Below are 15,576 nucleotides of genomic sequence, written 5' to 3'. Positions count from 1 at the left end.
CTATGGTCCCTCTGCTGCTGTCCCACTCCTGGCAACGAACAAAGAAACTTTCCCTCCATGTATAAACCTTTCCGTGACTCTCCGAAACAACAAACTAATACTGTATTTGTCCTTCTGTGATTGACTTATTTCACTCAGCATGATGTCCTCCAAGTTCATCCATATTACGTGGTGTTTTGCAGACTCTACATCATATAATGTGGTTTAGCATTCCATTATGTATATGTACCATAGTTTGGTCATCTCTTCTGCTGTAAATCTTAGAGATAAGTCCCTTGCCAGATGTGTGATTATTGGTAAATATGAATCTGTTGTCATTTTTGTTATGTGCTTTTTCATGGTGTCAATTTCTTTGTTCCATAGAATTTTCTATGCTGAGCTCGTTTTGTTTATGAATCATGTTATCTCTTCCTTTATTGCTGTTGTTTTAGTATTTGCTGAATATTTATGCTAGCCCTCTTTTTGATGTGAAGGTTTTAATTTTTCTTTGAGGTTATCCTGTGATTATAGTTTTCTTCCTAAGTTTAGAACAGTCTGTGCTATCTTGTAGTTGTCTTGACTTCCCTACCATCTAGAAGTTCTGTAACGACAGTTTTTTCCCTCTTTTTGGTTTGTAGTTGTCCTCAGTTGTCAATTGATGTCTCTGGTTCACTGTTTACAATCTTGTAGGCTTATTTACTTTGGATACTTCCATAGCTGTATGGTTGGTTTCTTTCTGGGTTATATCATCATGTGTGTTAATGGTCAGTTGTTGTTGGCTGTTGTTGTGTCTCTGTCCAAAAGGCTGCCTCTAGCATCTCTTGTAAGGTTGGTCTAGTTTTAACAAATTCCCTTAATTTCTGCTTATCTGGAAATGTTCTAATTTCACCATCATATTTGAGGGACAGTTTTGCTGGGTATCTAATTCTTGGTTGGAAATTTTTCTCTTTCAGGGTTTTATATACACCACCTCATTGTCTTCTCGCCTGCATGGTTTCTGTTGAGAAATCCGAACTTAGTCTTATTGGTTGCCCCTTGTAGGTAACTTTTAGTTTTTCCCGTGCTGTTCTCATGATTCTTTCTTTGTCCTTGGCTTTGGTAAGTTTGTCTGGGTGATTTTCTTTTGGGGTCTATCCTATTTGGGATTCTTTGGACTTCTTGAATGGATATATTCTTATGTTTTATCATACCAGGAAAATTCTCTTCCAACAAATCTTTGATAATTTTCTCTGTGGTTTTATTTGTCTCTTCCTGTTCTGGAATTCCGATTACACGTAGGTTATTCCTTTTGATGGTATCCCACATGAACCTTAGGCTTTCTTCATTTTGTTTTGATCTGTTTTCTGATTTATCCCTTTCCAAAGAAGTGTTCAGGTATTTGCCTTCCATCTCCCTAATTCTGTCTTCCATTGATTCAGTTCTGTTCCTTTGCCTATTCAATATCTTATCTAGTTCTGAAAATTTACTATTAATATTCTGGATTTCTGTGTGTAGATTTTCTATCATTTCTAATTTTTCATTTATTTTGTCATTTTGTCCTTGTATTGTCTTTCAAAATTGTTCTAGGGTTTTCTCTGTGTTTTCCTTTATCTGTCTCTCAATTCGTTGAAGATATCTAAATATAAGTCTTTTGAATTCCTTATCAGGGATTTCCAATGCTGCTGCTTCCTCAGGGATGTGTTTTGGGTCTGTATCCTGGTCCCTTGTTTCTCTTGCTTTATCTTGCTTCTTTGTGTGGACTGTGATGCTCTCTAGTCTCCGAGGCATTGTGATATTTTTGTTTTTATATTTAATTGGTGATTGTGTGTTGGAGTGACTTTTCCGTGATTTTAGTTTTCTTCTTTTTGTTTGTATGTTATCTATGTCAGCAGGGTACTGTTCTCCTCTATTCGCTAGTTGACAGCAGTTATACACTCACCACCTGTCTCCTTTCCTGTTGTCAGCCTCTCGTATGACCCTGCTGACCTTGGCCAACAGAACCTATTGTTAGGTCCTTGATATCCGAATGAGAATGCTGTCACTTTAAAATCCAAAATGGTTGCCACTTGTAAAGATTCAATGGCTGAAAAATGGCTGCCACCTTCGGCCACTTTAACTATCCAAAATGGCCGCTGCTTGTAAAGATTCAAAATGGCTGCACCCTCAGTAACTTTAAATATCCAAAATGGCTGCGCCCTCTGGACAGCAGAAAGTCAACTTTACAGTTTGTCTCCCACCTTGCTGTTTTCCTCCCTAGTCATAGGCCACCAGCACAGTCATCTCTGCAGCCCTTGGTGACCAGGGCTGATCTTTAGGTCAATTCTCAGGTCCCAACACTACTTGGAAATGTTCAGGCTGTTGGTCCCGTCAGAATAGCTGAGTCTGTAGCTCCAACCGTGGCTGTACTGTTTTCATTCAGGTTTTTCCACTAGCTGGTGCCTAATCCACTTCTGTATGTATGTTGTTGTTGATGTTGTTATGTGCTGTCAAGATGGACCCGACTCATAGCGACCCCTCCTTGGGTTTCCAAGGCAGTATCACTACGGAAGTAGATTGCCCCATCTTCCTTCTGAGGAGTGGCTGGTGGGTTTGAACCTCCAGCCTTCTGGTTAGCAGTCAAGTGCCTTAGGCACTACGCTATCATAGCTCCCAAACCACTTCTATATAGTTCCTTTCAAAGCTCAGGGCTCCAGGATTATCTTCTGTATCTCTGTCAGTTGGTTTTTCATTGTTGAAGAGGGTCTGTGTCACTTGTCTGCTTAGTCCTCCATCTTACCAGAAGTGTGCTGTTTATTTTTAAGAATACAGGAGGCCTAAACCAGCCAGAAAAGGCTGTAACTCTGAGGATAGATTGGCTCTGGATACCCAGAAGTGTTCTACTTGGCATAGTTTTATGTGAGCACAATCTGTTTCTTGAAACAACCCCAGGACATAGCTGCTAGTTAGACCAGGAGCTAACTTCTCCTTACTCCTTAATGCTGAGTGCTAACATGTACATTGACTCATTTAATCAGATTTATTTTACCAACAGTAAAACTCACCCTTTTAAAGTGTATAGTTCAATGAGTTTTAATAGTCTTATAATCACTACCCCAATCAAACATTTCTGTCATGCCCCAAAATTTCCCTCAAGCCCCTTTTTAGTCAGTCCCCTTCCCATACACCTCGCTCCTGGAAACCTTTTGATTTTTGTTCCTGTAATTTTGCGTATTCCACAGTGTCATATATGTAGAATCTCACAGTATTTAGCCTTTTGCAGTTGACTTCTTTGCTCAGCCAGATGCTTCCCCTCCCCTAGCACCCCAGCATTCAACAGTTTCTTTACATTTGTTTGTGAAGTGAAATTCTTTTGAGCTCTGTCCATGTTGTTCCATGTGTAAGTGGGTGTTTTTTTTTTTTATATATATCTTGTTTTTGTTACATAATATTCTATTATGTGGATGTATGACAATTTGTTTATCCATTCACTAGTTGTAGGACATTGGTGTTTCCAGATTTTAGCTATTTAAAACAAAGCTGCTGTAAACATTCACAATTAGCTCTTTGTGTGCACATTTCCTTTCTCTTGGGGAAACGTATCTTAGGACTGAGTACTTACAACTACTCTATGAGGAAGGTCTTCTCCCCACTTTCAGATAAAGAACCTGTACATGGTGGCAACATGATAAAACAGCATGCTTCTGGGAGGTATTTCCTTATTGGAAGAAGCAAGCACTTTGTTTTCTTAGATGGAGGGTGACAGCAGCTCTAATCCACGTGTCTAATGGGGAGATTTATAAAGCACTGCCCTTCTTTTTTTCTTGTAGCTACAGAAGAAAGCCATGAAGAGCCAGCATTCCAGAATTTTATGCAAGAATCAATGGCACAGTACTGGAAGAGAAGCAACAAATAGGAGAAACTTGAGGAAACTTTAGTTTCTTAGAGTCCAGAATTTTGCAACTATGTGTGAAGGAACTATCCTTACCTCTCTGACTGGGGGCTACTATACAGGACAACTTTCTTCAGAGTAGTAGAGGTCCCTTACTAGAGAAATACCATGACTCAGATGAAGCCAGTATAGACCTTTAGACCTAAAAGGTAAATACTGATCGCTCTTAGCCTTTCTTTCAGATTTATACAAGGAAGGATATTCTGACTGTTCTTGGAAGCTCATGTCTCTTCAGGCCTGAAACTTCAAGTTAGTCATTTAGAACTCAAGTACTTTTGCTGCTCATGGATGGATGAGAGAGAAGTTACTCTGTTGGGTGACCACTTCAGATCTTTTAGGTTGGAGGTATAGCTTCTTCTTTCCCAGGACCTTACCCTTGACCCTACATTAAGAATTCCTCTCCCATTAGGAGAATGGATGAGGGAAAACATAGGATTGCTCAGGTAACAGTGCAGTCTCCTTGGGAACCAGTCAATGTTGGTATGAAATGTAAGTCATCATAGGACTCTAGGCTGTTGAAGAAAGTAGGCAAAACACATGATTAATGAATAAGAATCCTTTTGATGGTGACTTAGATAAATCTAAGTTTTTGGTTTACCTTTGTAAGCCACTCTGTCATGATTTCAGACTAGGAAATTGTATCATCACAAAGAGATTCACGTTTCCTATTCTATGAGGCTTAAAGCCACATGCCCAAAGCTGTCTCAATAAGATGATGTTTACTAAAGTGTCTTATGTGCTTTCATACTTAGTAACCAGGGCAAAGCCAGGCCCTGTCTATATTGTATTTTAACTTTCACTAAGCAAAGTTGTATTGACTTACTCAAGTATCATGGATTTGGGTCATGTGTACATTCCATACACAGCAGCTGTAGTAAGGGTCTGCCCTGCCTCCACATTCTTAACAATATCTTCAAACAGTGTATTTCCCTCGAGAAACTATCCCTTCCTTATCTATATTTCTAGCTCAGTGGTAGTCTCTAAGTGTGGGTCATTGGATTAGGAGCATTGGCATTACCTGGAACTTGTTAGAAACACAAATTCCTAGGCCCCACTCTAGACCTGCTAAATCAAACTAGTTGGAGCCCCACAGTTGGTTTTAATAATAAGCCATACAAGTGATTCTGGTGCACATGTAGTCTGAGACCCACTGCTCCAACTCAGAGCCCATGGCATAAGTCCAGGCTTTGTGAATCTCAGGTGCCAATTTTCACATACCTTTTAAAATTTAGGATATCAAAATGTCTCCGTCATTGGGTGCCTATTCTCTAAATATTCTAAAGCAATAAATGTGTTTTATTTTACCATGAAATACTTCAGTATATTTAGTGGAAACCACTGATTTAAAAATTTGAACAATTTGCAAAAAATGAAAAATCAAACCCTGAACATACTTGGTTCTTCTCCTTAGTGCCTTTGTGTATGTCTTCCTTAAAGAATAACTTAACTCCCCTATAAGCTCTATAAGGGCAGGGACTAAGTCTTAATTCGTATCCCTTTCACAGGACCCAGTACATATTACTACTCAGTAAATGTTTGCTAAAAGAATAAATTAAATACCCAGATGGCTACTGGTGGCTGCTTTCACTAATAAACAAGGGAAAATGAAGCTAAGGCCAGATTAAGATTTAGATAAGTGTGCTAAGGATGTAAGATAGCACAATTAGCAAATTTATAAATTATCTGTAAAATTAGAACCTTGTTTTATTGTGATTGAATTCATGTTTACTTTCAATGCCTGGAATTTAAGGCACTCAATCATGTACTAATTAAAGCTGTGTCTTGATCTTTGGTCTGTTGGTTAGCAGCCAAATGCTTTAACCATCATGCCACCACAGCTTCTTATTAAAGTAGTAGTCTGAATTTCTTAAGACTGTATTCTGCATCAGAAAACCAACCATAAACACTATTTAACAGGCCAGCATCCATTATTAAGGCATAAAGCACACATTTGCTAATTACTCCTAATTACTACAGTGTAACATCATTTACTTTAGAAGTATTTATTGAGACTATAAAATGCCAAGCAGAGCAGACACTGTGATGGATGACTAACAGTAAAGTAGAAAGGTACATGATTGACCTTTTAAGGGTGCTGCTCCTTTAGAAGCAGCAGCATACCAGCACACTGTGGACCTTTGACAGAGGTGTGGACTGCTGCCCTCTGACAGCCAAGCAGAAACAAGTGCATTAAGCACAAGCCTGTGCTTAGACAGGTTCTGTGTGGGTCATTCACAAGGAGAAAATGGAAAGAAGAAAAAAACCCAAAGAAATGTACATGGTGAAAATAAAAAAAAAGGAAACGGTCCTGAGTCAAGTGGAAATAAAAAGGCAAGTAAGATGAGGATAAATGGAGTAAGTTAAAAGAAGGAAGAAAATAAGTGGATGACAATTGAGAGAGGGCTATCTGGATGTCACCACAGACCTCTGATTTTATGAGACTTCACAGGCAAAACAGTTAAAAAAGGCAGCTACAGATAAACTGTAGTGTTTAGCTATTTCCTATTAGGCATTACTACTGGATTTTCAATGGCTTGAACCAAAAATGAAGCAAGTTAAAGAAAAACTGACATCTGATAGCATTATCTTTAACTTGTGTCAATTAAAGCATAGCTTTGATGTTTAGCAAACATCTCAGTCCTCACACCATCCCCACACAGGGCAGGGCAATGCAGGTAAGATTCTTCTCAGATGTGTGAGAGAGCAACGGCTCTGGAGAGCCAGGCAGTGCTTTGGTTTCCTGATTACCATCGGTGTTGTGTTCCGTGTCTGGGAAAGGTGGCTTGATTGCTGTGGCAAACTGTTCAACAACTGCAAAAGTAAAATGCAACCTTGGTTAAACTCAGTACTACTGAAATTAGGAAGATCCACTGGGTTTAAAAATAAATCAAACCACTGTTTATGGAAAGAAATTCTAAAACAGCAAGGTTTCCTGTTGGTTCTTAGGAGGTTTGTACAGAAAATATCCCTCTCTCTCTTTTATATTTTCCTCATCCTCTTCTTGCAGCGCTGGTTGAAGACAGGGGAGGACCCCATGAGGCTATCAGTGGAGTGGGAACCATAGCTGCTGTCTGAGTCATCAGGGCTCTGGGGGATCCCGGCTTCACTCATGCCTGACATGGGCTCCTCAAAGACATCGCTGCCCAGCACACCGTGCCCAGATACGTTCCCTTCTTCACTCTCTTGAGGCTCCATTTTCACATGAGCCAGGTTCCAAAGCGGGGAAGCATTTACCTCTGTACCTACAAACAGATTGAATAAAACACACCTAGTAAGTCAAGGGGAGATCAGGACAGACTAATGTCTTTGAGCTCAGTTTTCACTCTGAGCCTGGTACTTGCCAGGAGATACGGTTGTTACTCTGCTTTTTCATCATCAAAAAGTAACCAACTCTGAGTATCTTTCTTTCTATTCACTTCTTCCACTTCACTGGGTAGCCCTTTTTCAGTCTCTTTCATCCTCAATTTGTTGGGGTACTCAAGGAAGCCCAACTATTCAAACATCCTTGAGCAATTGATATACTTCCATCTATCTGGTAGTTTTAAATTAAGTACAAGCATCATGAAGAACCAATACAGAATACTAAGGAAAGAAGTTGGATCAACTAAATCAACCCTGGTAATCAAGAGGATAACACATACTGCATCTATATCCTAACTAGTAATTATTTTAAAACATGCCTATAAAGCATGTTCTCTTCCACCAGTTAAAAACAGAAGAAGGTTGATATCTCTAGATGAGGGAAGCTGTATTTGTTTCAGGATTTTGCATTCCCCCCACCCTCCAACAAGTGTTCGCCCACTTCCAGAGCTTGATTCCAAAAAAATAAAGTACTGAAATCAGCAGATCTCCCATAATCAAAGTAAGTTGATTTCTCTTACTTGAAGCCTGTGGCGAAGCTTCAACCTCCAGGTTAGATGGTAGACGCTCATTCTGAGCCCCGAGGACCCCCATGGGCAGTGACTGGTCTCCAGAAGCAAGGTCTGCCTCTAGCTCCTCACTGACAGGGAAGGTGATGTCACTCACAGGTTCTTCCTTAATCTTCACAGGTTTGGTGTCCTCTGTGGCCTTCTCAGGATTCACAATCCTTTCATACTCTTCAGAAAGTTGCTTACTAATCTGTGGGCAAGCAAGAATTAATTTTCCAAGAAATATTAAAAGCAAGTTGCATAGTTGGCTTATGGCATTCCATGGAAAAGCCAATAGAATAAATTAACAGAAGAGCTTTAAAATACTCATTGCCAATAGAAGGAACTTGTTAGTGCTGAGTTTGTGTTTATAAGTGATAGAGACATGTAAAGAAAGTTTGGCAGAGAGAGCTTGTTTGTAAGGTGAAAAATAAAGTTAGTCTGCTTAAGGATAAATCATAAGATTCCTTTTTGGTTATAACGACAAACACTTGACATCTGCCTTAGGTATATAATGAATGGTGTGGGAAATCAGGGTCACTTAGCAAAGACTTTTTTGTTGAGTGTTATAAACTCCTAATCATATTTTATTTTTAAAAAATTTTTATTGTGATTTTGGGCGAAAGTTTACAGAGCAAATTCATTTTCCATACAGCAGTTCATACACATTTTGTTTCATGACACTGACCACAATTCCCCACGATATAACAGCTCTCTTCCCACTTCCTCCCTGTAGTTATCTCTTCCCTGTTTTCTTCCCTCCCATGCACTCCTGCCCTCCCCCATCTTCCTGTGCAAACACTGGCTTCTGTTCTCCCACGGATCGCTCCAAGGAGTTTATCTACCTGATGTGAATGTTTACCCATGAAACTCCTAATCATATTTTAGATTTGGGGAAATAGACCATGAACAAATGATTTGCTTAAGGCCACAAGGACTGAATATATTAGCTATTTCTGCTTCTAATGAAAAATTGTGTCTTTCTCACCCTCTGGGCAGTATTACCTCACTTGTTACTTTTTCATACCACTTAACACAACCTGAAATTGTTTTGATCATTATTTGTTTACTTGTTTTTGTTTCTCCTTCAACAAGAGTGCAAGCCCTAGGAACTTGTTAACTACTGTATTCCACGGTTCCAGACTCAAAAGCACTCAATAAATTCTTGTTGAATAAAAGCATGCTAACCACATTCTCAGACTCTACATACCTGTCTATAATTTCTTCAAGAAGAAGTCTTATTAACGATTGGGTCTTTGACTAAAGGAGGCCCTTGGAGTCTAGTCAAGTCAGTGATGAGGCCTGCTGTAACACAGCTAGGGTGATGAGAAAACTAGGTTGTCTGAAGACCCTGTGTTCTGCATCTTTGACCAACTGTGGGAATTTGCTGAACACTCTTAGACTGGACACCTTTGCCCATTCTTCCACAGAGTCATCTCACCTGTAGCATGTAACTGTGATAGTCCTTGATGCGGTGCTGCCAGAACTTCTGAAGGGAAAGTACACTGCCAATGCCCACTTCATGGAATACCTGCTCCATAATATCGGGGAAAGGAGTCTGCCCCAGCCGGGCCTCCCGATCTGTAGCAAAGCGCAGCAACTTGGTGAACTTAAGGCAATACTCATGTGCTACATCAGTTAGGGTCTCCAGGACACTTTCGTTAGCACTCTCAAAACCTGCATGGGCCAAGATTGTGGCCACTGCCTGGTAGAGGAGCTGTCGACAGGAGTGCCAGCTGAGTTCAGTCACAGGCTCACCTCTCCCACTGAAAATGGATATAAAGGAGTGTCAGTGCTCTCACAAAGGAGTGACTTATCCTGTCTCCCTAAGGGTTTTACAGTTCTAATCAAACTGCTGCCTGTGATTTTATCCAGGCTATACAGCTCAGTTTCATCCTGCTGCTGTTGGAGAATGTCTCAACAATCTGGGTCCTATTTCTGAGCTTCTCCAATTAAATAAAGTTTGAATAAGCAATACATGTCTATAATAAAAGATCTAAGCACCACAAAAGAGTATCCAGTAAAAAGTAAGTTTCCTTATTGCTCCTTCTACCAACTGCTCAATTTTGATCACTTTCAGGATCTGATTAATTTTAACAGGAAGGCTCACACACTGCCTAATGGTGCTCTAATTTCTAATTAACCACAACCATTTCCTCACATCCTGGGCAATATATGGACTTTCAGAAATTCAGAATCCTAATTAGGAAATTCTCCATATAATTATAAGGGATCATTTTTAAAACTGGGAAGGCAACTCAATTTTGTAAGAGCAATTTAAACCATATACAGCTTACGAAACATTTTCATCCTATCCTATACTCTAAAATGGGTAAGGGCCATATTATTATTCCTATTTGGCTGATAAGGAAAGTGTTCAGATGGGTTGACTTATCAAAAGTTACTTAGGTATTATTAGTAAGTGGCAGAGTATCTCAGTTCATGTTCTAATATTCCATTTTGCTCCTAATTACTAGTGCAGACATCTTAATCTTTCTAAGAAGAGACTTCAAAAAGTTGTCTGATCTCTTAAAAAATAACTTTTAACAAGCCTCTAATAATTAACTCCTGAAAATTCCTATCTGTCCTCTCCCTCACTCCGACAAAATAAGTAAATAGTAAGAATAAAACAGAACAGAAAATAACTTTTTCTGGTCTCCACATACCTTACAAGAGTGCCTGAGGTGCCAGTCACCCACTTTATTATTACCTGTTAAGTAGCAACTACTGCAATTCTCTTTACAGTTGTCAAACACATACTTGATTACTAAGTAACTTTTCATTTGATACTTTCATCATCATTTCCCATGACCCGCCTGGGCCAAAGACTAAAGGCCTCAGAAATGTCTAGTAAATCGAGAGCTAAACAAGTATTGCTTTGTTTGAATGACATATGGACTTCTTTCAAAGGAAAATAATTCTTTTAGCAGTTGCTAAAGTTAGCTGATATAATTTCTATTACAAAATTTATTAAATATGTATAAACAAACAAGGTATAAACGTTTGATGTTCATAGATCTTATGTGAAAATTAGAAATTAGACACAAAATTACACAATTCTAATTAATAGCATCAGTAATATGATGGATGATATTATTGTATTGAAAGTAAATTGTTTTCAAACTGTTAATATAGAACTGTTGCTATGGAGCAAATTTTTTTGAGTTGGGCATAAATTATACTACTGTGGTGGGACAGTGGTTAAAGCAGTTGGTTGCTAACAAAAAGGTCAGTGGTTTGAACACACTAGCCACTCTGCAGGAGAAAAATAAGGCAGTCTGCATCCATAAAGATTTACAGCCTCAGGAACCCTATGGGACAGTTCTACTCTGCTCTAAAGGGTGCTGAGTCAGAATTGACTCCATGGTAGTGGGTTTGGTTGGTTTTTGTGCCATGTAAGGACCTAGCTATCCTCCCACTTTTCTCTATTTCAAGACTTCATTATATGTGGCACCTTGACATCATCTGGTCCAGTGGTGATCTTTACATATTTTTACTCTTTTCTCATTTTTGAGACAATTAAAATGTTAACTGTTATCATCAACAGGTTGATGTAATTAAGTGATACAAGATATTAAGTATGTATTGTTCTAGCATAAAAGATATTGAAGAGGCATGACAATCAAATGCAAGGCATGGATTGGGAAAAAATACATCTATGAAAGATACCGGGGATAACTGGAAAATCAGAATATGGGCTTATTAGATGATATTACTGAATCAATGTTCATTTGCTTTGGTGTCATGATTTTGTGATTATGTAGAAAAATTTCCTTATTTTTAGCATATGCATGCTGAAAAATTTAGGGTTGAAATGTCATGATGTCTGCAAATGACTTTAAAATGCTTTGTAAATAAATGTATGTGTGTGTGTATGTGTACATATATGAGGAGCCCTGGTGGTGCAGTGGTTAAAATGCTTGGCTGCTAACCAAAAAGCTCTGTGGTTCAAACCCACCAGGTGCTATGTAGAAGAAAGATGAGGCAGTCTGCTTCCATAAAGATTTACAGCCTTAGAAACCCTATACGGCAACTCTACTCTGTCCTATAGAGTTGCTATGAGTCAGAATGAACTCGGCAGCAATGGATTTTTGATACACATATATGTATATACATATGTGTGCATATTTGTGAATATATCTGTGTACCTATACGTATGGGAGAGAAAGTAAATGGGGCAAAATGTTAACAATTGAGGAATCAAGTGAAAGGTACTTGGGTATTCACTCTACTATTTAAACTTCTCTGTAGGTTTAAACACTTTCAAAATGAAAAAAACTATTTGGCACCAAATGTAAAGTTGTTATATACCGTCGAGTCAGACCCGACTCACAGTGACCCCTCCTTGGGTTTTCAAGGCAGTATCACTACGGAAGTAGATTGCCCCATCTTCCTTCTGAGGAGTGGCTGGTGGGTTTGAACCGCCAGCCTTCGGGTTAGCAGTCAAGTGCCTTAGGCACTAATAGTAGCACTAGGTTATAAGGTAAGCATTCAGTGGATCTGGAACAGTGCTTTGCAAAATCAAACGTGCACATGAACCTCCTGGAGATCTTGTTAAAATGTAGGTTCTGATTCAGTAGGTCTGGGTGGGGCCTGAGATTCTGCATCTCCAACAAGTTCCCAAGTGATGTTGATGTTGCTGGTCTTGGACCAGATATTGAGTAGCAAGGATCAAGAATATTCTTCTATTAGTATTTCTTACATTGTGTTATCAAAATGAAAACAGTTTTAAAATACTTGCACAGAATTTGTGGATTCCGGATAATACTAGATTAAGTTCATGAATTCCAATTTGAGGACACTGAGCTAAACTGAAAATGAAGACAAAAGCATTGCTGTTGAGTAGATTTCAACTCACAGAGACCCTCCCTATAGGATAGAACAGAACTGCCCATACAGTTTACAAGGCTGCAACCTTTATGGAAGCAGACTGCCACATGTTTCTCCCATGGAGCAGCTGGTGGGTTTGAACCGTTGACCTGTAAGTTAGCATCTGAGCACATAACTGCTGAGCCCCCAGGACTCCTCAAACCCATAATATACATTTTAAATCAAACAGACTAGACTGTAAGTGCCCTGAGGTCATGGCCTGTTTTCCATACCAGTGTATTACTTTGTTTCTAATAAAGTGCTTGATACATTGCAGGCACTCAATAAATATTTTTGCATCAAAACTTGAAAGAATACAGCCTCTGGATTTGACCACTGGGGTCCAAGTCTTACACTTTATACTAATTATCTGAACAACCTTGGCCAAGTCAGTTACTATCTCTTAAACCTAGTTTCCTCATGTGGAAACTGGAAATGCCATTAAACTTGACAGGGTTTTTGGGAGGATTATTTGAGAAAAGTAGATAATGTAGCAAAGCCTTGCCTTACCGATAAAAGTCGCTTTCTGGGTCACTGTGCCGGATCTGGAATGGTGTATGGGGATTCTTGCAGTCTAAAGGCAGGAGGTCATCAGGGAGTGGAGGTGATCCAGGGCAGGAAGGAAGAGGTTCACTCTCTTCAGTCTTTATACCTTCTGTTGGCTGCTGATTCTGGGCCTGAGCTGTGGCAATAAGGCTGCGGAGACGTCGGTTGTGCTGGATCAGCTGAATGGTATGGATGGTGAGGCTGCATGGCTCTGATGGGATGTCCAGCATAGTTGGGGGCCTGGGCTTGTTGGCTGATGGCTGGTGCAGGGGTGGGTCATGGACTTCCACCAGACGGAACTCCCGTGGGAGCAAATCAAATGAACTTCTATTGGTCTGGCTTGATGAGATTGGTATCTCTCCCCAGTATCTCAACATTTTGGACTAAGAAGGGAGAAACTCTTAGGTTAAATGTAGACGATCTCCTAAGAGTAGTGTTTTTAAGTCTCTGACATCCAAAGGTTTTAGATTTCTGTAGTGAAAAATAAGAAGTCTACAAGTATTTATGTAAGAAGTAGCTGTTCAAGATCACTTAGAAAAATGTCAGCAAAACTGTAGGACCAAAGATATTCTTCCTGAAGAAATTAAGAGAAATATACTGTTATGTGCCAGTCATCACAATCACAATGATATTTTCTACTGTACTGAACTACAAAATTTGGTCAATAGCACACTAATTAGAATAGTATCTGGGGCTCTAGTGCCCACTGTTTTCCATCTCACCACTAACTCATTACTAGAACTGCTATTATGCCTAATCCTGAAAAATTTGCAAGAGATTATGCTTAACTATGAGATATTTTTCAAAGTATGCTGACACATCTGACCTAGATCAGTAGGAGAAAAAGGAGTAGAGTGAAAGATAGGAAAAAGTAGTTCTTACTCTGTGTGTGTCAAGCACAGAAACCTTTTAACTGGTCCTGGTGGAAAAGTTTATGAAACGCTAATCTAAATGGCCTTATGCTTTCAACCTCTGAAATGTATATATGTATAGAACAGAATCTGACAGATTTCTGTAATCTCCTAACTGGTGTTCCTTCCTCCAGTCTCAACTTGTACATAATCCATTTTCCACACTTCTACTAGACTTAATATTTTTAAAACTCAGATCTAATGGCTTTGTGGAATTAAAAATGTAAATACGAAATTAGAAATGTAATATTTAATATAGTTTTGCAATAAAAGGCCACTATTAAGGCCAGCAAAAGGGCAGGCCCCAGTTCCAGGAACAGGGGCAAGGCAAGGATGACTAAGCCCTGAACTCAACCATACCATGTAATTGGAGAATTCAAACTTAAACTTACCAATCAGCTGTACTCTCTCTCTCTGACCACCCCCTTGTAGTTTTGCCTTTAAATACTGTGTAACTTTGTTGCTGGCTGCTCCACTCCTCTGCCCCCGCATGGGATATGAGTCAAGCCCAGCGTGCTGGAACTTCGAATAAACTCCTCCTGCTTTTGCATCAAGAGACGTCTTTCGTGAGTGATTTTGGGCGGCGTTATCCCTGACTTGGGTTGGGGGAGCCCTGTCGTGGGGGAACCCAACAGCTACCTACTGACTATTAGGAAAAAAAACAATTATTTGGCCTAGCATTTGAACAAATTCACACTCTGGCTTCAACCTACCTTTTAAGATTCCCATATGTCTCCTCAAGCCCAATAAACTTTTATCAAATATCCGGCATTATGTGGGGAGGCAAAGACAAATAATGCAAGATCCCTGTCCTGAGGTGAGGGAGAGAAGCATAAACATAACATTTCAACAGGAAAGTATGTGGTATGTGCTGTTCTAGAGGCAGAGACCTACTAAATTGGAAGCACCAAGGAGGAGCTTTCTGGAGGAAGTGATCACCTTAGTTCATGCTACTCAGTTTTTCAAGAAAGCTACCTACTTCCACTATTGTTGCTAAGTGACAACGAGTTGATTCTGACTCATAGCTACTCTGTACAACAGAATGAAACACTGCCTCGTCCTGCACCATGCTCACAATCTTTGCTAAGCTTGAGCCCATCATCACAGCCACTGTGTCAATCCATCTCATTGAGGGTCTTCCTCTTTTTCGCTGACTCTACTCTATCAAGCATGATATCCTTCTCCAGGTGCCTTCTGACAACATGACCAAAGCACAAGAGGCGAAGTCTTGCCATCCTTGCTTCTAAGTAGCATTCCAGCTGTGCGTCATCCAAGAAAGATTGGTTTGTTCTGCTGTCAACTACTTCCATATTGACTCTTTAAGCTGTGGTGTCTGCCAGAAATGCCCTTCCATTCCTGGCAGACTTGTATTCATTCTCAAGTACAGCTTAAATGCCTCCCCTCCATCACCTCCCAGTACATATCCCTTCATTATACTCTCACATCACTTGCCATG

General features: G+C 39.7%; 2 protein-coding genes across 2 annotated transcripts in view; one reads left to right on the top strand and one right to left on the bottom strand.

Moving 5' to 3' along the window:
• The window catches only part of GPN1 (GPN-loop GTPase 1), a 54,029-nt gene extending 50,179 nt beyond the window's left edge, over positions 1-3,850 (top strand). The window contains exon 13 of the mRNA XM_007938900.2: positions 3,765-3,850. Coding sequence (XP_007937091.2) covers positions 3,765-3,850 — 86 coding nt within the window. The remainder of the gene's footprint in view (positions 1-3,764) is intronic.
• Positions 3,851-6,865: 3,015 nt separating this feature from the next.
• On the bottom strand, positions 6,866-13,586 carry SUPT7L (SPT7 like, STAGA complex subunit gamma). Its single transcript, XM_007938831.2, has 4 exons — positions 13,174-13,586; positions 9,236-9,560; positions 7,768-8,005; positions 6,866-7,128 (listed from the first exon to the last, which is right to left on the bottom strand). The coding sequence occupies exons 1-4, from the start codon at positions 13,584-13,586 to the stop codon at positions 6,866-6,868; spliced, it is 1,239 nt and encodes a 412-aa protein (XP_007937022.2).
• Positions 13,587-15,576: the final 1,990 nt, after the last annotated feature.

Source organism: Orycteropus afer, unplaced genomic scaffold, assembly GCF_000298275.1.
Source record: "Orycteropus afer afer isolate SDZICR_OR568_19922 unplaced genomic scaffold, OryAfe1.0 scaffold00054, whole genome shotgun sequence".
NCBI classification, from domain to species: Eukaryota; Metazoa; Chordata; class Mammalia; order Tubulidentata; family Orycteropodidae; genus Orycteropus; species Orycteropus afer.
Note: the sequence above shows the minus strand (reverse complement) of the source record. Positions and strands in the feature narration are given on the sequence as shown.